The sequence below is a fragment of the Malus sylvestris genome, chromosome 17, assembly GCF_916048215.2.
Source record: "Malus sylvestris chromosome 17, drMalSylv7.2, whole genome shotgun sequence".
Classification (NCBI taxonomy): Eukaryota; Viridiplantae; Streptophyta; class Magnoliopsida; order Rosales; family Rosaceae; genus Malus; species Malus sylvestris.
This window is the reverse complement of record NC_062276.1, coordinates 27372534-27395495: the sequence shown is the minus strand read 5'-3', so window position 1 is coordinate 27395495 and position 22962 is coordinate 27372534. Positions and strand designations below refer to the sequence as shown.

The 22962-nt window shown below is 40.2% G+C and overlaps 2 protein-coding genes across 2 annotated transcripts in view; one reads left to right on the top strand and one right to left on the bottom strand.

Moving 5' to 3' along the window:
* LOC126609983 (uncharacterized) overlaps nucleotides 1-4554 on the bottom strand; it is a 90767-nt gene extending 86213 nt beyond the window's left edge. The window contains exon 1 of the mRNA XM_050277919.1: nucleotides 4089-4554. The gene's annotated coding sequence lies outside the window, so the exon portion shown is untranslated. The remainder of the gene's footprint in view (nucleotides 1-4088) is intronic.
* A 12372-nt stretch (nucleotides 4555-16926) lies between these two features.
* LOC126611939 (U-box domain-containing protein 35-like) lies at nucleotides 16927-21182 on the top strand. The gene is made up of 9 exons (XM_050280244.1): nucleotides 16927-17148; nucleotides 17380-17501; nucleotides 17651-17832; nucleotides 17913-17973; nucleotides 18266-18560; nucleotides 18674-18775; nucleotides 18850-19275; nucleotides 20068-20826; nucleotides 20915-21182. The coding sequence occupies exons 1-9, from the start codon at nucleotides 16927-16929 to the stop codon at nucleotides 21002-21004; spliced, it is 2259 nt and encodes a 752-aa protein (XP_050136201.1). The 3' UTR covers nucleotides 21005-21182.
* Nucleotides 21183-22962: the final 1780 nt, after the last annotated feature.

Here is a 22962-nt window from a genome sequence, read left to right as displayed (position 1 = left end):
GTGTGACAGGTGCTGACAAGGCTGGAAAAGTAGGTGCCTCTTCGATTTCTGAGATCGGCCCTCGTGGTCTCTGAGGAGCCCAGCTTTTGAGAAAGCGAGCGCCTCTTCGATTTCTGAGATCAACCTTCGAGGTATTTGAGCAGCCCAACTTTTGAGAAAGCAAACGCCTCTTCGATTTCTGAGATCAACCCTCGTGATCTCTAAGCAGCCCAGCTTTTGAGAAAGTAAACGCCTCTTCGATTTCTGAGCAGGCGCCTCTTTGATTTCTGAAGCTCCGTCGAGTGCAGATTTTTATAGGGGCTGGCATTAAGTTCCAAAGCACACTTGAATCTCCACCTGTAGAAGCTTCATTCTTGCACTTCTAAGATCTTGATTTGTCCGACCTCTTCTCTCTTCAACACCTTTGAAAATGTCTGGCCCCTCCGACCGTCGTTTTGACTTGAACCTTGTTGAAGAGGCAGCCCCGCCTTCTCCAGACAACATATGGCGCCCATCCTTCGTCTCCCCTACTGGTCCTCTTACCGTTGGGGATTCCGTGATGAAGAATGATATGACCGCTGCGGTGGTGGCCAGGAACCTTCTCACTCCTAAAGATAACAGACTACTTTCCAAACGGTCTGATGAGTTGGCTGTTAAGGATTCGCTGGCTCTCAGTGTTCAGTGTGCAGGTTCTGTGTCTAATATGGCCCAACGCCTATTTGCTCGAACCCGCCAAGTTGAATCATTGGCGGCTGAAGTGATGAGTCTCAAACAGGAGATTAGAGGGCTCAAGCATGAGAATAAACAGTTGCACCGGCTCGCACATGACTATGCTACAAACATGAAGAGGAAGCTTGACCAGATGAAGGAAACTGATGGTCAGGTTTTACTTGATCATCAGAGATTTGTGGGTTTGTTCCAAAGGCATTTATTACCTTCGTCTTCTGGGGCTGTACCGCGTAATGAAGCTCTAAATGATCAACCTCTGATGCCTCCTCCTTCTAGGGTTCTGTCCAGTACTGAGGCTCCAAATGATCCCCCTCCGGTGCCTTCTCTTTCTGGGGCTCTACCGACTGCTGAGACTTCTCCTAAGCAACCTGTGTGAAGGCTCCCTCTTGTGTGTTTATTTTGACTCATGTATATGTACATATTTGTAGCTTATCGGGGATATCAATAAATAAGCTTTCCTTCATTTCAACGTATTGTGTTAGATACACCAAAGCCTTCTTCGCTAAGTTCTTTGAATTTTCTTTTGTTGAAGCTTGTATGTTGAAGCTTTCTGAGTGGAGCATGTAGGTTGGGTAGTGTTCCCTTAATTTTCCGAGTGAGGAAAACTTATCGGTTGGAGACTTGGAAAATCCAAGTCACTGAGTGGGATCGGCTATATGAATCTTAGAACGCCATTGTGCTCGATCCTGTGTCATGTCCTTCGTTAGATCAAAGTACTCTAAGTCTTTTCTTAGAGTCTCTTCCAAAGTTTTCCTAGGTCTTCCTCTACCCCTTCGGCCCTGAACCTCTGTCCCATAGTCGCATCTTCTAATCGGAGCGTCAGTAGGCCTTCTTTGCACATGTCCAAACCACCGTAACCGATTTTCTCTCATCTTTCCTTCAATTTCGGCTACTCCTACTTTACCCCGGATATCCTCATTCCTAATCTTATCCTTTCTCGTGTGCCCACACATCCAACGAAGCATCCTCATCTCCGCTACACCCATTTTATGTACGTGTTGATGTTTCACCGCCCAACATTCTGTGCCATACAGCATCGCCGGCCTTATTGCCGTCCTATAAAATTTTCCCTTGAGCTTCAGTGGCATACGGCGGTCACATAACACACCGGATGCACTCTTCCACTTCATCCATCCAGCTTGTATTCTATGGTTGAGATCTCCATCTAATTCTCTGTTCTTTTGCAAGATAGATCCTAGGTAACGAAAACGGTCGCTCTTTGGTATTTCTTGATCTCCGATCTTCACCCCTAACTCGTTTTGGCCTCCATTTGCACTGAACTTGCACTCCATATATTCTGTCTTTGATCGGCTTAGGCGAAGACCTTTAGATTCCAACACTTCTCTCCAAAGGTTAAGCTTTGCATTTACCCCTTCCTGAGTTTCATCTATCAACACTATATCGTCTGCGAAAAGCATACACCAAGGAATATCATCTTAAATATGTCCTGTTAACTCATCCATTACCAACGCAAAAAGGTAAGGACTTAAGGATGAGCCTTGATGTAATCCTACAGTTATGGGAAAGCTTTCGGTTTGTCCTTCATGAGTTCTTACGGCAGTCTTTGCTTCTTCATACATATCCTTTATAGCTTGGATATATGCTACTCGTACTCCTTTCTTCTCTAAAATCCTCCAAAGAATGTCTCTTGGGACCCTATCATACGCTTTTTCCAAATCTATAAAGACCATGTGTAAATCCTTTTTCCCATCTCTATATCTTTCCATCAATCTTCGTAAGAGATAGATTGCCTCCATGGTTGAGCGCCCTGGCATGAACCCGAATTGGTTGTCCGAAACCCGTGTCTCTTGCCTCAATCTATGCTCAATGACTCTCTCCCAGAGCTTCATTGTATGACTCATTAGCTTAATACCCCTATAGTTCATGCAATTTTGTACGTCGCCCTTATTCTTGTAGATAGGCACCAAAGTGCTCATTCGCCACTCATTTGGCATCTTCTTCGTTTTCAAAATCCTATTGAAAAGGTCAGTGAGCCATGTTATACCTGTCTCTCCCAAAAGTTTCCACACTTCGATTGGTATATCGTCTGGGCCTATTGCTTTTTTATGCTTCATCTTCTTCAAAGCTACAACCACTTCTTCCTTCCGGATTCGACGATAAAAAGAGTAGTTTCTACACTCTTCTGAGTTACTCAACTCCCCTAAAGAAGCACTCATTTCATGTCCTTCATTGAAAAGATTATGAAAATAACCTCTCCATCTGTCTTTAACCGCGTTCTCTGTAGCAAGAACCTTTCCATCCTCATCCTTGATGCACCTCACTTGGTTTAGGTCCCTTGTCTTCTTTTCCCTTGCTCTAGATAGTTTATAGATATCCAACTCTCCTTCTTTGGTATCTAGTTGTTTATACATATCGTCGTAAACCGCTAACTTAGCTTCTCTTACAGCTTTCTTCGCCTCTTGCTTCGCTTTTCTATACCTTTCACCATTTTCATCGGTCCTCTCCTTGTATAAGGCTTTACAACATTCCTTCTTAGCCTTCACCTTTGTTTGTACCTCCTCATTCCACCACCAAGATTCCTTTTGGTGTGGGGCAAAGCCCTTGGACTCTCCTAATACCTCTTTTGCTACTTTTCGGATACAACTAGCCATGGAATCCCACATTTGGCTAGCTTCCCCCTCTCTATCCCACACACATTGGGTGATTACCTTCTCTTTGAAAATGGCTTGTTTTTCTTCTTTTAGATTCCACCATCTAGTCCTTGGGCACTTCCAAGTCTTGTTCTTTTGTCTTACTCTTTTGATATGTACATCCATCACCAACAAGCGATGTTGATTAGCCACGCTCTCTCCTGGTATAACTTTGCAATCCTTACAAGTTATACGATCCCCTTTCCTCATTAGAAGAAAATCTATTTGTGTTTTTGACGACCCACTCTTGTAGGTGATCACATGTTCTTCTCTCTTCTTAAAGAAGGTGTTGGCTAAGAAGAGATCATATGCCATTGCAAAATCCAAGATAGCTTCCCCATCCTCGTTTCTCTCCCCAAAACCATGGCCACCATGAAAACCTCCATAGTTGCCTGTCTCCCTGCCCACGTGTCCATTTAAATCTCCTCCTATAAATAACTTCTCCGTCTAAGCAATTCCTTGCACCAAGTCTCCAAGATCTTCCCAAAATTTCTCCTTCGAACTCGTATCCAACCCTACTTGAGGTGCGTACGCACTAATCACATTGATAAGTTCTTGTCCTATTACAATCTTGATTGCCATGATTCTATCTCCTACCCTCTTGACATCTACAACATCTTGTACCAAGGTCTTGTCTACGATGATGCCAACACCGTTTCTCGTTCTATTTGTGCCCGAATACCAAAGTTTAAACCCTGAGTTTTCTAGATCCTTTGCCTTACTACCAACCCACTTAGTTTCTTGTAGGCACATAATATTTATCCTTCTCCTCACCATAACTTCCACTACTTCCATAGATTTTCCCGTTAAGGTTCCTATATTCCACGTTCCTAAACGCATTTTGCTCTCTTGAACTCTACCCTTCTGTCCTAGCTTCTTCACCATCCCCCGTCTAATAGGATCAAAGTACTTCTTTTGTGTGTCCCGGGTAAAGTTGATAGGAGCATATGCTCCCAAACAACTTTGAGTGGAGTCGTTCGAAAAGAAGTTTCTATGGCCCCCTTGCTCATTTAACACTGCATCCGGGTGCCGATGGAGATACAGCGACCCTTGCTCACTTATCACTGTGCTCGGGCCACACAGCGCGCCACTTACGGGTGACGCCCTAGCTTTAGCGCGATTTTGTTCTGGATTCATTTTCATAAGGATTCGACGTGATCATGGAGTGCCGGCTGTCGACTACCTGACGCCCTCCCAAAAAAAACATAAAAAATTGTAAAACCCTCGGGCCACAGGCCCGTCGACTCCTCACCCCCCCTTCGCTCGGGCTCCCACCGTCGCTCGGCCTCCACACGGCTGGAGCTGCACCCACCGGCCCGAGGGCCCTTTCTCCTCCCCTGCGGCCCGAGCAACCAGCATGGCTGGAACTGCTCTAAGAATAGAAAGGGATCCTCGGATCCCTTACTCCTAATCCACCAAGTCCGGGGATCCGGGCCATTGAAATTTGATCCAACAGCTATAGTTATTATAACCTTTAAAGTGGGCCCTTGTTTATAGCAGTTGGATCAAATTTAAATGGCCCGGATCCCCGGACTTGGTGGATTAGGTGGAAGGGATCTGGAGATGATCCATTTCCTTTAAGAATTGATACATATAAAATTAAAAAATTGAAATTTTTTTATAAAAATTTAATGGGTACAAACTTATTCTACTTTTATTTTTTTTTATTTGGAAAATGTTTGAATTAAAAATTAATTAGGAGTTTAATAAGGGTGTGAGTATTAAAACTCTAAATCAATTACTAATTTTTTTATAAAAATTATGTAACTTACATGTAATTCATTAATATATTAATAATAGAGACTTTGATCAAAATCTAAAAACTAATAAGGTCTTAGTCAACGAACATTAGTGTGACAACCCGCCCCTAAATTTTTAAAGTGTGAATTTACGAAAATGTCCTAGAGGTGAAGGTTTTGACTTTCATTGACCAACATGTAGTGAGACTTATGAAATATTCTTTTAGTGTATTCCTAAAGTACTCGATGATAAGGACGCGTACGCGCAAACAGAAGAGAATTTGGAGTTACGGTTAAATTTTCACGGAGCTACCAACTCGAAAGTATTTTGAAGAAATCACTATTTTAATTATATTATATTATTTTATACTACTAAATTATTATGCCACATGTGTGTGGCTGAGAGGGGAAGAGAATGGAATCAGGGAAGAGGAGAAACAGAGGAGAAGGATTGGGCAGAGCTGCCCAATCAGAGGAGGAGAGAAGAGTTACGGGAGAGAAATGAGGGAGTGGGCCGAATCAGGAGAGGAGAGAGTGAAGGCTGGCAATTTAGAAGAAAAAGAAAGGAGGGGAAATGAGAGAGAAGTGGATCAGCCGGATCCCTTAGTCCCACAACCCAACCCGCGCCCTTACTCAAATTTCGACGGGCTTTCCGTCCAAATTTTGGCTTTCTTCAACCTCCCATTATCACCAAACCTCATCATAACCTCCCCAACCCCTAATTCTAGCTAAACCCGACAAGTTTTAGCCCGATCTTGCTAGAAATTCACCCACGGGTCTGAGCACCCTTTGCTGGGAATCCACCAATTTCTTAAACACTTACCCTCGATCACCATTATCAAAACACCTCCCTTGGACCTAGGAACAAACCCAAGCATTGGTAGTGGCGGCGGAGCATTGGTGACGACAAATCGAAGTGCACCCATTTATAGGGTTCCGGTGGTTTGAGGAGATTTGAGGCTTTTCCCAGTCAAATTGGACTTGGCCACATGTATAAAACTTGCTCTACTCATTGAGATCTTCATTTCTATGAAGTTTGAGATTTTTTAGAAATAGTTGGATTTTCTGGCGAGTCGGGACGGCTGATCACCGTGTACGGCGACGCGTGGGCCGAAACATCCCCTAACCTTCCTAGGCTAAAGTTGATTCTCCAATTCCATATACGAAGTCGGATTGACGAATTTCCATCGTTTGAACCTAGTTCTATTAAGGTTCGTCACTTGACCATTTTATGAATTGATGATCCAACCGTTGGATCATCACCAAACTTTAATACATTATAGTATGTAATATTTGAGGACATTGGGAACTTAGGGATTAAGAATTCGATTTACGGATCTTCTCGAATTGGATTTGTAAGTTCATAAAATAAAACGTTAACTGATTGGCAATTGGCAGAGATCCAATTGTTGGATTGTAATGAAACTTTAGTATAAAAAATGTTTTAGAAGCATAATGCGGATCTTTGGAAGTTACAGATTGGAAATTTGAGATGCGGATCTTTTGGATCAAGTTATGTAGGGTTGTGGACCCTACCGTCGATCTTTGACCGACGATTGATTTTGGTCAATGGGTCTCAAATCATTCTAGAACGTCCTTAGGATGTGTTTTATGTAAGTTATGTGTTCTATCAATAAGAGTTCTGAGACGTGACTGAATATTTGTTTTAGGTGACGATCATTCGTGACGTCTCGATATTCGTACTAGGGAGTCGTAACGCGGCCCTCAGGTGAGTGGGTCTTTTCATTTTTATCGTACATAAAACAATTTGCTTATTTTAAACAAAATCAAGGGCCAATATTTTTTTATGGGTAAATTACACTTTACCACCTCAGGTTTGAGATCTGTTGCAACTTCATACAACATTTTCAAAACATTTCATTTTCATATCTCAAGTACTATTTTATTTCAATATAATACATCCGTTACATTTTTCATCCACTGATCCGTTAAGAGCTAACATGGCTGCTATATTTGTGCCACGTGGCAAAAATATAATTTTGTACCCATTAAAAACATTATAATAATTTACATCATCCATAAGTTTGGTCGCTGAGATTTAAAATCAATAGAAGTAGTCCTTGAGATTGTCCACCATCCATGATTTTGGTCCTTCCGTTGAAGCTTTTGGCCAGAAGTTTGGGCAATTTTCAAAGCTTCGTAACTCAATCGTTTCTTAACCAAATTCGACCCGTAATTTATCAAAATGAAGATAGGAAAGTATAGAATAAGATTATATCTATTTGGAAGCCCAATGATTACTGGAGATGGTCAGAAAATAGCCTCAAAATTGATTGGTTCAAGGGAAAACTGGAAAACTCACCGGAAACTGGGTAAACTTTAAACGTTCATAACTTCTTCAATACTCAACGAAATTAAGTGATTCAAAAACAAAAATCATACTTCTCGACGAGAAGAAGAGAAACCTCTTTCAACGGCTAAATCGCCATGGTTTGGCCAGAAAATGGCTCGAAAGTTGTTGACTCATTTTTCAACAGCCACTTTCAAGCTGTTTTCCGGCCAAACCACGGCGAGTTAGCCATTGAAAAAGTACCATTCTCTTCTTCTTGTTGTGAAGTATGATTTTCATTTTTGAATCACTTGATTTCGTTGAGTATTGAAGAAGTTATGAACGTTTAAAGTTTACCCAGTTTTCAACGAGTTTCCGGCAAGTTTTCCAGTTTTCCCTTGAACCAATCAACTTTAAGGCTATTTTCTGACCATCTCTGGCAATCATTGGGGTTCAAAATAGATATAATCTTATTCTACACTTTGATATATTATGGGTCGAATTTGGTTAAGAAACGATTGAGTTACAAAGCTTTGAAAATTGCCCAAACTTCCGGCCAAAAGCTTCAGTGGAAGGACCCAAATCATGGATGGTGGACAATCTTAGGGACTACTTCTCTTGATTTTAAATCTCAGGGACCAAACTTATGGATGATGCAAATCTCAGGGACCATTTTGAATAAAAAGCCTAAAAATAAATAAAAATTGAAAACCCAAAAACCCATTCCTCCGACCACCTCCCTCTCCTCCACTATCTTCACCTCCCCTCCCATCCAAAAAACCCACACCATCCCACCCCACCCTCACCTCCTCTCCCTTCTCTCTCCCCAAAGACCCACTCACGTGATTTGAAATCCCAAAAGTTTCGATTTTTAAATATATCAGCATGAAGAACATTGATAGAGTCGATTTGAGGAAAAAAAGGGGATGAATTGGAGCGAGATGAAGGGAGCGCTACCGAGGCTTCAGTTAGGAGAAACCCGCCAATCGGCGTTTCCACGTCATCATAGAACCCCTCTCGCTTCTAGAACCTTTTGGAAACCGAAGCTGTCGACGACAGCCTTCCCTTCTCCGCTCCTTTTGGAATCAACGTTGACCCCAGTTTCAACGACCGAGAGTTCATACTCAGCCAAGACTTATTCTGGTAAGATCCTACGAGTCATCAATTTCGTAAATTTTCAAGCTTTTTGGGATTTGAATTCCAAAACAGATGAAAAATTGGATTTTTCTTGCTCTGGGTTTTGACTAATGTAGCACTCCCGATTATATCACACCAAATAATCAACATATGATGAATGACTGGGATTGCAACAAGGTACAATTGATGGAATAGATTTTACAATTTGTGTAAAATTGAGCTTGGGTGTAAAGATGGTTGCTTTAGTGTGTTTTGTTTCTATTTTTAGCTGGAAGATATCATTTGCCCCAGATCACCCGAGAAGTTGAATACTGTTAAGTCGAAGAGGCGCAAGAGGTGGTGGGCTGACAGGAAAAAGAGAGAAGGTGGTTCAGGGAGATGAAGAGGGAAGAGTGGGTATCTAGAGAGAAAGAAGGGAGATGAGGTGGGGTGGGGTGGGGTTTTGGATGGGAGGGGAGGTGAAGAGAGTGGAGGGGAAAAAGGTGGTCGGGGGAATGGTTTTTTGGGTTTTCAGTTTTTTTTTTTTTTTTTTTTTTTTTATAATTTTTTAATAGGGTAAATTATTATAATATTTTAATGCATAAAAAACTTTTTTTTGCCACGTGGCACAAATGTGGTAGCCACGTCAGCTCTTAATAGATCAATGAATGAAAAATTTAACGAATGTATTATATTGAAATAAAATAGTACTTGAGGTAGGAAAGTGAAATGTTTTGAAGATGTTATATGAGATTGCAGTAGACCTCAAACCTAAGGTAATAAAGTGTAATTTACCCTTTTTCTATTGATAGATCAAGGGCCAATATTAAACATGGGTGTAGAGGTGGGTTCAGTTCCGAATGATTCAATTTTTTACCAAAACCAAAAATTAAACCAAAGTCACTGTTCAAACCAGTTCATTTTTTCTTTTGTTTTTTTTTTTATTCGGTTTAATTTGGATTCGATTTTGTCAGTTCAATTTAGGTTCGATTCATTTTTTTATTTTTTATTTTTTTAAATGAACATTTTAAAGCCCACCAGCCACCTCCCACCCAACATTCGATATTGGTCCCCAGATGAAATGCCTGTGAGCTTGTGACCTACAAATTCCAAACTTTGGGCATGAAAGGCCCCAGAAAGACAGAATTGAGTACCAGAGGAGGAGTAGGATCAGTACTAAGTCTGCTTGCTACCAACAAACAGGTGGGACTTAATTATAAGCAAAGAATAATTTACACTTTGCATTCCTTCATGATGCCATTGTATTAAGTTTATAAGATAGATCATCAACTATGATACACAAATACTTCTGTTTGGTCGTGCATCTTGTATCTGATACTTAATCAAATACGATACTTGCCTAATACTTTCAGATATTTGTCAGATACGTATCATGATCAATGAACACGACTATAACTTGATGGATACACATATCCATAGACCAAGCATACCCCACATTTAGGATAAGCGAATCTAGTTTTTAGGATACATTTACACTTTTAGAAAGATAAGCTTATAGAATAAGCATACCCCACATTTATAACTTATAGAATAAGCTTATTTTTAGATACGGCCCCTGGAACTTGATTTTAATCTCATTTTACTCCCTGTAACTCAAAAGTCACCACTTTACTTCCTAATACTCAAAGTTTGCTTCACTTTGCCCTTTGCAACTCAATTTTGATCCATTTTGCCCCTAAAATTTGAAAGTTGTTTCTATAAAACTCAAAATTCGTACCACATTGCCTTAAATTTGTTAATTTCCTAAGTTGGTTTGATTTGGATGCTCCAACCTAATCAATTTCTTTTTACTTTTTTCATCTCTTCTGTTTATACCATATTTAGGGCCTCGTATATTTGGGCCTTGGGCCTTGTATTTGGGCCTCACACTAAAGCCCATACTTTGTAAAAGAGGAGGAGCCCCTTATTCTATAAAAGGGGACTCCTACCCTCATTCTAGAGGAGGCTGATTCTCACCATCAGAGGCCAATTCCTAGGCCTGAGATCCCCTCTCTCACCCTCAGAGCCTCCTCACATCCCCTAAGCTCTAAGCTCTCTCTCCCTCTTCAACAGAGAAATACAATACAATCAGTGTGGACGTAGCCCAAATCTTGGGGTGAACCACGATAACTCTTGTGTTATTTACATTACTTGCAGATTCACGGTCGGATTTACGTTGTTCCAAGACCTCCGGTTTTGTGCATCAACATTTGGCGCCGTCTGTGGGAATCGACACAAAAAACTATGTAGGTTCTCTTTCATTTTTTTCACCTCTGCCGTGAATCTGCAGAAACACCAAACCAAAATCCCAGTCCCATCTCTCTCTCTCTCTAGAAACCCATAAATGGACACAAACACACAACCATGTACAATCTAAGAAGAACAAAAATCTTGCTCTCAACATTGTTTCTAACTTCAAAAACTCAAACTCAAAAAGCCCAAAAATCCATTTCCAAAACCACATTAAAAAACAGGTTCTAGAAATAGCCCATTGGGCATGCCAAGACATACTTTACAAATCCCTCTGCCTTTCCACCCTCGCCACCCAGGACGTCAGCCGCCGCATCCAGCGGTTGTCCCTACACTTGACCCCTAATCACACCCAGTGGAGAGTTAAGGATGATGAACCCAGTGGTTTGAACTGGAGCAGTGAGAGATTGAGCACCGGGACCCAGTTGGTGTCTGATGGTCTGCACTTCCGACAGATCTGAAGAGTTCCCGCCAAACCAGAGGCAACTCCCTCTCCAACTCATTCGCATCCTCTTCTTCTTCCACGTCACTTCTCTTCCTGCCCTTTTTCAGAAAACCTAGGTCGCGAATCACGAGAACGCCGAAAGCCACGGAGTCATCGCGCTTCCGCTTCTGGAAGTCTCTAAGCCGCTGGATTTGGACGTCGTCTTCGGGGACGGTGATGGGGACGAAAAGTGAGTTCTTGAGGAAGTTGATGAGCGTCCGCTTCATCTTCCACTCGTCGACGAGTTTCGTCACAACTCCGGTCGGTGAGTACACCGTAACTTGCAGCGCCTCATCCAGATCTGGTCTGACTCCTTCCACCTTCCCCCATGCAACTCAACCCCTGCTCCCCGTTGGCCCTCAGCCATCGCCGCTTGGTACGGCAGCTACGGCGGATCATGTAGGTACGGGTCAATGGTGAACGTGAAGCTGTACAGGGCGAGGGTTGGGCCGGTGAGCCCAGTGCTGATCAAGAGTGGCGACCGTCACCAAGCTCACCCACAAGTTCTCTGACCTGAAGGCCATGCGCAACGCACATGACCTTTTCCTCTCCATCCAAAGACCTGACCTTTTCCTCTTCAATGTCGTCATCCGAGGCTCCGCCGTCAATGACGCGCCTTCCTCTGCGATTTCTCTCTACACCCATTTGCGAAAGAATACTAATCTTAAACTCGACAAATGTACCTATGCTTTTGCCGTGTCGGCTGCTTCGGGGTTTATGGACGAGATATATGCGATGTTGTTGCACGCCCATTCGATTGCTGATGGGTTTTGAGAGAGACAGGTCACCTTGCTGCAGGCCCATATTCTTCAACCATCAGCTGGTCTTGGCCCTTCTGTCTACAGAGGCCCCGCATTCAGATGGAGATCTCTCAGCTATTGCATTTCTCCAGACAGCTATCTCCAGATCTCACATATTTTACAGCTGGAGTACACCAACTAGTGTCCAGACGTAGTGGAAAGAAAAAGCAAAAAATTAAACGCAGTGGAAAGGAAAAGGAAAAGCAAGTCTGCAGGGAGGTGGAAAGACAGAGAGAGGCATAGTGGGAAACAGAAACCAAAGCAAAAGGAAAGCAAAAAGGAAAAGAGAAAAGAAAGAATTATGCTTTCTTTAGTTGAAAGCTGAAGCAAGTTGGTGCTTTCTTCATTTTGTCGACCACCCACAGAAAAGCTATGGATAGCAGGCACGCAAACTTGTAAAAGTAAGGAACAAACACCCACACTGCAAAAGCAAGGAATAAATATCCCATTAGAATGATGTATTAAACCCCATCAGAGGGTAATATGTATAAACCCCATCAGAGGGTATAAAAAAAAAAAAAAAAAAAAAAAAAAAGGCAAAGCCCAAAATAAATGGGCTGGCATGTTGTGGAGGGCGAAGGCCCATAAGCCCAAAAAAAGCTCTAACCAGGCGATCAAAAGTACGCCTAGTACTCCAAATTATACATGAACACTACTCATGTCAACATCCATAAGCATCACTCATCCAATCATACATAAACATCCATGAGCATCACTCATGTCAACATCCATAAGCATCACTCATGTCAACATCCATGAGCATCACTCATGTCAATCAACATAAACATGCATGAGCATCACTCATGTCAAATCAGCTTCAAAGACTTCATTTACAGAGCTCTAGCTTCAAAAGCTTCATTTACAAGAGCTCTAGCTTCAAAAGCTTCATTTACAAAAGCTCTAGCTTTAAAAGCTTCATTTACAGAGCTCTAGCTTCAAAGACTTCATTTACAGAGCTCTAGCTTCAAAAGCTTCATTTACAAAAGCTCTAGCTTTCAAAGACTTCATTTACAGAGCTCTAGCTTCAAAAGCTTCATTTACAAAAGCTCTAGCTTTAAAAGCTTCATTTACAGAGCTCTAGCTTCAAAGCTTCACTTGCAAAGCTTCACCTACAAAGCTTCACCTACAAAGCTTCAGTGCAGGGTATACAAATACCGCCTCCGAACAACCACCACTTCGGCCCATACATGGATTCAATTTGAAGTCTCCAGCCAACAAACTCTATTGACCGAAGACTTGGGGGACTACATTATGTACCATATATTGGGCCTCAACTGGGCCTCATAAAAAATACTTGGGAGACTCTAGCCCATCACTTATGTATTGAGGAGCGAGCCCTTATTCTATAAAAGGGACTCCTTCACTTTTAGAGAGCACTCATGAAAAATACTTGGGGGACTCTAGCCCATCACTTATGTATTGAGGAGCGAGCCCTTATTCTATAAAAGGGACTCCTTCACTTTTAGAGAGCACTCATGAAAAATACTTGGGGGACTCTAGCCCATCACTTATGTATTGAGGAGTGAGCCCTTATTCTATAAAAGGGAATCCCTCACTTTCATTAAAGAGCACCCATTATTCATGTACTGAGGAGTGAACCCTTATTCTATAAAAGGGACTCCCTCACCTTCAAACGCCCCAAGCCAAGCAAGGCAACATAAGCTACAAGCAAAGCGGCCTCACAACATGTGCTACTTCTAGTTGAGCATCATTTCAGATTGGGCACCGCCTCATATCGAGCATCAGTTCTAGACGACATTTAGTTACTTCGGCCCACACATGGACTGAATTTCAAGTCTCCAGCCAAAAGACTCTCTTGACTGAAGACTTGGGGGACTACTGTTTATACCATATTTAGGGCCTCGTATATTTGGGCCTTGGGCCTTGTATTTGGGCCTCACACTAAAGCCCATACTTTGTAAAAGAGGAGGAGCCCCTTATTCTATAAAAGGGGACTCCTACCCTCATTCTAGAGGAGGCTGATTCTCACCATCAGAGGCCAATTCCTAGGCCTGAGATCCCCCCTCTCACCCTTAGAGCCTCCTCACATCCCCTAAGCTCTAAGCTCTCTCTCCCTCTTCAACAGAGAAATACAATACAATCAGTGTGGACGTAGCCCAAATCTTGGGGTGAACCACGATAACTCTTGTGTTATTTACATTACTTGCAGATTCACGGTCGGATTTACGTTGTTCCAAGACCTCCGGTTTTGTGCATCAACATCTTCAATTTCTTTTAAACTTAATATTCTCTTATTGTTAAATGTTAATGCATAATGGAGATTTATAATCAAATTTATTGCACATGTGACATAGTCATGTTGGATGTTGGGTCCCACACATGTTTTAAGAGGTGATCGATAAGTTTCACAGAGAATAGAAAGTCTACAAGTCAAAATGGAACGAATTTTGAGTTTCAGGGAGTAAAGTGATGACTTTTTAGTTACAGAGGGCAATGTGAGATAAAAATGGAATTCCAGGGATCGTAACTAAAAATAAGTCAAAAGATGATAAGGAGGAGAAAATTAATTAGTGATATCTATAATTGAAAGTTGATGAATACAAAGATCTTCTCTCTAATTAAAACCATGAATACGACTCTCACACTTCTTCTACTGTATATAAAGAGGATTAGAATTTCTAACTTTCTTCTCCAACAATTCAAATCTACTTGAATTGAATAATGAATAATGCTTTAAATTGTATATTTTATTGCTATATATAATAAATAATGCTTTAAATTATATATGTTTATTGCTCTCTCTCTCTCTCTCTCTCTCTCTCTCTCTCTCTCTCTCTCTCTCTCTCTCTCTCTCTCTCTCTCTCTCTATATATATATATATATATATATTATTTGACGTATCTCTAGCGTATCATATCTTAATTTTTAGAGATTTTTCGTACCACTGTTTCGTGTCATATCGTATGACCATATCTGTATCCATGCTTCATAGATCAGCCCGCTGCTTGCAATCTGCATCGGGCATTTCGTGTGTATTTAGTGCCAAAACTAGAATCCGAAACAAAAAACGAAGAACATATACATGGTTTAATATTGAAGAATAAGCAATTATTCTTGTTATTAAGTATTAATAAGCTAATTTTTCACATAATTACAACTTGGTATTCCCCCACTTTTATGCCGACTTCCTTAATTAATATTTTTTTATATACTTTAGAATATATTTATTCTAAGCGTTGAAGAAATAAATTGATATCGAAATCGTCATTTACAAAATTTGAATTTAAAACTTTTTACTTACAAGTAAAGAAGAATATCATTGGACTAGACGGTAGTACTAAATGTATTTGTAACTAAATAATAATAAAAACTATGAGGAGCACAAGTCAACCCCTCCCTTCATTACTAACGCTGCCCCCAGCTCATCTACTTGCCTCCAGATATGTGGAGCACAAGTCACCGGACAGTTGATATGGGGGTTTGGCAATGACTTCAAATGGTACCTGTATTCTCCAAATTAAAGAAGTATGAAATACTGGACTAGAATCATGGAAAATTCGCACATAAGGGATAACATGAAAATATTTATCACAAAAAAGGGTGCAGAACCCGGTAAATGAATACCTCTTAAAAAGAACGCAGTGGGTGGAATTACATACTCATAGAACCACATTAAGATGGACACTTTTTTAGCATAATTTTTTTAATAGTTAATGATACATGGGTGACGAGAGTGATTGAAAACCTTATCACACATCAAGGCTTAGATTTTTAATACATAATGATACATGGCGTAATGAAAGTTAGAAATTTGAGCCTAGATTTTTAATAAATATTGACACATGATGCGTTGAGAGAGGTTGAAAATCTAAGCCAATAATGTGACGTGGATGATAAGATTTACTTAGACTATTTAAACAATTTTGATTTGTGTATAGTAATTGTCTGGGCAACTCATAAATTGGTGGAGTTTAAGTCTATAAAAAGAACCGACGATGAGGTGGCCCGAGCCTAACCCTATTTTTTAGGCTGTGGGTTGGCCCGGCCCAGTCAGTTAAATATTGCAATAAATCAATTGTGATTATTGTTCATGCCCAACCCATTTTTCATTAGATGCAAGTTGAAAAAAAAAAAAAATCAAATGATAGGATGGAATTCACTAACAGTCTCAAGGACATCTATAGCTGAAAACATTTTAATCATGTTTACTAGAGTTACCAAGCGTTATCCCCGCCGTGTATCACAAGATCGTTGAAGTTTAGTTTCTTGGTTAACTTCTTTTTCCACATAAATGGTCTCCCTTCTTGATTGATATAGTGTCTGCATTTCTAAGCATGTCACACCAATTGGTCAATGTTGCAACGACATGAGAAACTAATGCAAAATTTGTTAATATATTTATTCTGTCGATAACTTTATAACCTTGCAATTGCAAAGGCAACGAATAAACTGGCTATTTTTGAACTCGTCAATTTTTTGTTATGCAGGTCACTTAATTTAGCAAGACAATACTTACAACGACTAGTTGCTGGTAATTAGTTGAACACATTCATACGACAGTCAATATGTTTTTGAACAGTAAGTCGCCATGATGATAGGTAAAATAAAATTAACCCAAGAGACTTCTGTAAAATCAAGTTTAAACAGAAGAAACTAATTCGTATTAAGTGTGCTAGAAGGTGTAGTTAATTGGTTTGTGAGAGCATGTATGTTTTGCTTCCAAGGCAATGCCAACAGATGCCAGCACGAATTGAGTATACTAGCTAGAAACTGATCTCTAAGTTTAATAAAAAGCTTAATTGCTTAATTTCTGAGTATCTGCGTTTCTGAAACCAAGCTCAGCAGCTGGTTAAATTGTTTATTGGAGAGCTTTGAATTAATTCATTTTTTATAGAAATTAATTAAGAGAGAACTATTAATTACTGTAATGTCGAGGATTGTTAGAGGGCACGGAGGAAAGAGAGGAGAGTCGGTGGCGGTGGCCGTAGACAAGGACAAAGGAAGTGAACATGCCATCAAATGGGCAGTTGATCATCTTCTCACCAGAGGCAAGCCTCTCACATTGCTCCATGTTAACCAAACAGGCTCCGACCCCCAACAAACCCAAGGGCTCTTTCTTTCTTTCCGTTCCTTGTGCTCCAAAAAGAATGTAAGTGCTTTCCTACCATATCTATGCTGCTTCATTAATTTCTATTTTTATCTTCTACGTGATAATCATGCACCCGATAAGTTTACTCACCTGGAATGAGAAAAGGTTAGTAGGCGAGAAAGAATTCGGAATTAGTATCTATCTCATTCAAGATTGAGAGGAGAGATAACACTAAGTCAGGATGACATTTTCGAAATGTATATAACAACTTCATTGTCATGTTTGAGACAGATAAAATGCAATGAAGTCGTAATCAAGGACACTGACATTCCAAACGCAATCATCGATTATGTTACGGCTAACACTGTTGAGATTTTGGTACTTGGCGTACCATCCAAAAGCGGCCTTTTCAGGTGATCATTAACTATTTCCTCATCATTTCTGTTTGATATTTTTCTTCTGTATATAATATATACACCTTAATCAGTTCTAATATTTGAACCCTAATTGCATCAACTTTTTTTTTCTTGTTTCTCTTCTTCCGTTTTTTGTTCCACAAAAGATTTAAGCTCACAGACGTTCCAAGCACAGTGTCAAAAGGGGCACCGGATTTTTGCTCTGTTTATGCGATTGGCAAAGGAAAGGTCTCGTACATGCGATGTGCTACTTCTGCACCCCAAAAATCTGCCCAACGTAATCAAGTACAACGCCAACCAAGCCCTATTTCTGAAGCCAGATCTTCAGGTTTGTTTCCCACCTCATGATATCATAATATCGTGCTTTTCATTAGTTGCTAATTAACTGAGTTTATTTGATTAATTCAGCATTGAATAGGATGCAGCACTATTCTGCTCGTAACCAGCCAGATGGTGACATACAAATCAAGTAAGCCCTAATTTCTTGGTCCTATCCCACTTGAGTGAATAGGTATATCTATATTTTGGAAATGCATGTGTGTGTGTGCGTTGAGAGTTTATCCCTCATTGGCAACTAATTGGTTTTGGATTTGGATGTTTTAATTCTATGAAATAAAATGCGTGGATGAGTTCTGTTAGGGTACTGTAGATATACAAACTCATGCTTTGCCCTTTCCAGCCGGAGTTCTAAAAACTATGGAAAAGGGAATACATGTGTAATAAATGAGAGGGCTAACCAAACAAAAATATATGATTTACAGGTCACCGTTCGCAAGAGGAAGACCCTCCATGGACAAATCATATGAGCTTTCACCAGAAACTGATATATCATTTGTAAGCAGTGGAAGGCCAAGCATTGATCGCATGTCACCTCGCTGTGACTTTGGTGTAGAATCAGGAATGAACTCTCGACTTTCAATCGGCTCAGACGGGGACAACAGAAGCTCCACATCGTCTTACTCAAGACACAAGTTTTTAGATATGGGCTCTTTACAATATGAAATGTCTTCATGCTCAACCGACGGTGGAAAATCATGGTCATCGTCACAAAACATGGTACGTAAGAGAATTTCCCAGGATATTTTGTAGACATTAGAATTTTCATGCCCACCTACTATAAACCTTTTATCAAAAGCTTGTACGGTTCTCATTTGCATCAACAATAACAGGACGATGTGGAAGCTGAGATGAGGAGGCTCAAGCTAGAGCTTAAGCAAACAATGGAAATGTACAGTACAGCGTGCAAGGAAGCTATGACAGCGAAAGACAAGGTATATATGATGTGGTACCTTATTCAAGCGTAGAATTAATTTTTGCATATGTTCTAACAACAAAATCATCACAGGAAAAAGAAATTAACAGGTGGAAAATGGAAGATGAACAAAGGCTAGAAGCAGCGCGACATGCTGAGGAAGCTGCATTGGCACTTGTGGAGAGGGAGAAAGCAAAATGTAAGGCAGCCATTGAGGCAGCTAAAGCAGCTCAAAGGATTGCTGAATTGGAAGCACAAAAAAGAAAAGTTGCAGAAATGAAAGCCCATAAAGAATCCGAAGAGAAGAACAAGGCACTTCAAGCAAGGTCATATGATCTTAGGTACAGGAAATACACAATTCAGGAGATTGAATCGGCAACAAATGATTTCTCACAAGCTCGAAAAATCGGTGAAGGAGGCTATGGACCAGTGTACAGAGGTGAACTAGACCACACACCAGTGGCAATAAAAGTTCTACGTCCAGATGCAGCTCAAGGACAGTCGCAGTTCAAGCAGGAGGTTTGTGACATGGAACATGATCAAAGTTTAACTATTATATATCTTCAATTATACAACAGTCTCTTCATACGCTTAGATAATAAACAACACAACCAAGGGAAACTGCTAATATTAAATTGTTGAGAGTGAATCCCACATCGGAGAAAGAAGAGACCTTGCATGTGCTTATAAGTAGTTTAGCTACTTCCCATATTGCCAATTGGTTTTATGGTGGAAGCTCAACTTTCCTTATGGTACCAGAGCAAGTTGTCCTGTGTGTGAAGCCCCACTCCATATTACCCGATTTGTGATTTGTGTTGTCCACGTGAGAGGCATTGTAGACAACATGCTCTAATATCATGAAGAAAGTTGGGACTCCACCATACCAATGACAATATAGGGAGTAGCTCAATTTCTTATAAACATATACAAAGTCCTTCATTCCCAATGTGGGATTCACTCTCAATAGCAATTACTATGTTGAATCTGATCATGAATGAATCAAAGATTGCAGTCAAACTTGTTTCCATAATGAGACCACATTGTTTGAAAATTAAAACGATCGGGTAGTTTTCTTGTGACAGAAGTAAAGGAAAACATAGATAATTTTAGAAAAATATTACGAAACTAAATGAGACAGAATATAATATGAACTTCGCTCGTGTGAGTACTTTATCATGCAGTGACCCTCTTAAATCGCATTAGTTGAATTATAAATTCTAGAATTATTGACGCTCATTAATCTCAATGGGGATTCAATCTTTTGATCATGTATTAGTGTGGATATTTATCTGACGGCCCTTAGTTTTGCAGGTTGAAGTATTAAGCAGTATACGACATCCAAACATGGTTCTCCTCCTTGGAGCTTGTCCGGAGTACGGTTGCTTGGTCTACGAGTACATGTCTAATGGGAGCTTGGAAGATCGTCTCTTCCGCAGAGGTAACACCCCAGTTATTCCTTGGCAGATAAGGTTCCGAATCGCTGCAGAAATCGGGACAGGGCTTTTGTTCTTTCATCAAGCCAAGCCAGAACCCCTTGTACATCGTGACCTAAAACCTGGAAACATCTTGCTAGACCATAACTATGTGAGCAAGATCAGTGATGTAGGTTTAGCTAGGCTTGTCCCTCCATCTGTAGCCAACTCTATCACTCAGTATCACATGACATCAACAGCCGGAACATTTTGCTACATTGACCCAGAGTATCAGCAAACTGGCATGCTTGGGACAAAATCTGATATCTACTCACTTGGCGTCATGCTTCTACAACTAATAACAGCCAAGCCACCAATGGGGTTGACTCATCACGTTGAGCGGGCTATTGAGACGGGAACTTTTGCTGATATGCTTGACCCTGCTGTTCCTGACTGGCCAGTTGAGGAAGCCTTGAAGTTTGCCAAGCTTTGTTTACAATGTGCTGAAATGAGGCGAAAGGACAGACCAGATCTTGGCAAGGTTGTGTTGCCTGAACTTAACAGATTGAGAGCACTCGCGGACGAGAGCTTCAATTGTGTCATGTTTGGTGCTGGTGGAGTATTTTCACCGAGACAACGCTCGAATCCCTCAATGCAAGTGAGTAACATAACATAAGCCTGAACTGCATACTTTTTTCTGTTTTCTTCAAGTTTATTTGTTTAATTCATTTTTTTCTTGTATTTAGGATGTGATAAGTCAACAATCCGGATGTGAAAGCTCAAGGAGCCGTTCAAGCACATCATCATTTCCTGGAAAGATGGAGTTCTCAAGTTGACAAAACATTCCTCATCCAAAGTCAACAAATTCACATTATCTTAATCCTGATCAGCTTGACTATCCCAGCTACATAATCGGAGTTGTTCTTCAGTTCTTCAGTACGTTGTAAAGTTTTTATTGAAGTAGTTTCACGAAAAGAGGGAAAGATTGTATGAAAGAGAAATCAACTGTGTATGTTTCGAACTCGTAGATAATTTGATGATACAGAAATTTTAATTTCATAAGGGCTTCATTTAGAGATTTCAAGTTTCTATATCTTACCTCTAAAACTCGTTTGGTGCCTATGAAATGGTATAGATCCGACAACTCATTATATTCGAAGTATGTAGAAGGAAGAAATGAAGAAATTTGTCCAAGTTGTTGGTAGAATACGGATAACTCACCATATTCAAACTGTGAAGACGATGATGCCGTACATCAGGAGAGGCCACAAGGTGAGCAGCTCTGCTACAAGTACGCAGAGCAAATAGAAGCATCATCGCCCTTAGATGCTGTGCTACTGCTACTATCTCTCCTTCTGATAATAAATTAAAATTTGAATGTATCTTGGTGTGTTTGACAACATCAAAGTCATCATTTCAAATCAAAACCACATAAGTTAAATTAATGTGAGTTATTCTGCTTCAAACAATACAAAGAAATTGATAAGAGCCCAGCATGATGAGGGAGATGGCGACCATTGACGAGGTTGGTCGACAGATGGTGAAGGAAGAGGGAGGAGAGAATTATGGTCTACAAAACTCATGAAAAGGGGCTTCAGACAACAAATTTTAAACTTATTTACGATCTGTCATTGTCTCCGACTTCAACTTATTTATGATATTGCCTTCAAACTACGAACTTATTTACCGCCACTGCCCCTTGTCTGTATTATTAATAAAAGTTTTTTTTTTCATTAAAAAATTTGTCAAATTTGAATGATTTTATGTATTCAATTCTTAAATTTATACGATCAAAACAGTTTATTTGCAAATACGCGATACGTGAATCCAATGGCAGATGTATGATTTGAATTTTGGGAATTTCAGTGTTGAATGTCTAAGTTTTTTAAGTAGAAATAGAGCACAAAGTGCGGAAAATAAAAACTCAATTTATTAACCAAAACATTTGGTCAGAGACTTGATAGGATTGTTGTCGTCAGTCAAACCATGTTTCGCACATGTCATCAGATATCGACATATCCCCAAACAATCTGATGAGTGACATCGAGATAATTCGTCTAGTGTTATGCCTAGCAGGTATTACATCAACACATAATAGATAAAAAAAAATATTCGTATAAAATATTCGGAAGGTTGTTGGTGAAGAAAATTGTGGTTCCATCATAAAACTAATTGGAAATATGGGGAGTAGCCCAACCTCTTATAAGCCCATACAAGGTCTTTCTCCTATCAATGTGGGACTCATCCTCGACATGCTCACTCAAGTATGACGAATTTTCAAACCTAACATGTGAACAACACAACGGGGTGACATGGAACGGCCGTTTGGCTTCACAAGTGGGACAACTTGTTCTGATACTATAAAGAAAGTTAAAGTTCTATTATAAAATCAATTTGCAATATAAATAGTAGCTCAATTTCTTATAAGCTCATATAAGATCTCTTATTCTATTAATCTAAGACTCATTTTGAACAGTTGGAAGACTTTCCCAGTATATTTTTCAGACTCGGAAAAATTTACGGGACCAACAACAAAGAAGAAAAAGAGTTTAAATGAATTATTGGAGGTCAACATCTTCTTTCCATAAAGTGATACACGACGAGGAGTATTCAATGGGTTAATTAAACCAAAGTGAAGACAAAACAGCAGCCGCAAATACTGATCCAAGTCCTAACTGCCAATCCAGGACTACAATTTTGGAGTCTAGCAAGCAGATTTCTTCATCATATGTAAGGTTGGCCCACAGTGGGTTGCCTATCCGGAAATGACAAACTTTTGTTGTTGAAATATTAC

Excerpts from the sequence above, each read along its gene's own strand:
- LOC126611939 (XM_050280244.1), top strand. The coding sequence starts at position 16,927 with ATGTCGAGGATTGTTAGAGGGCACGGAGGAAAGAGAGGAGAGTCGGTG. Across the intron at positions 18,561-18,673 it reads GGTCATCGTCACAAAACATG|GACGATGTGGAAGCTGAGAT; the intron begins GTACGTAAGAGA and ends CAACAATAACAG. Across the intron at positions 18,776-18,849 it reads CTATGACAGCGAAAGACAAG|GAAAAAGAAATTAACAGGTG; the intron begins GTATATATGATG and ends AAATCATCACAG.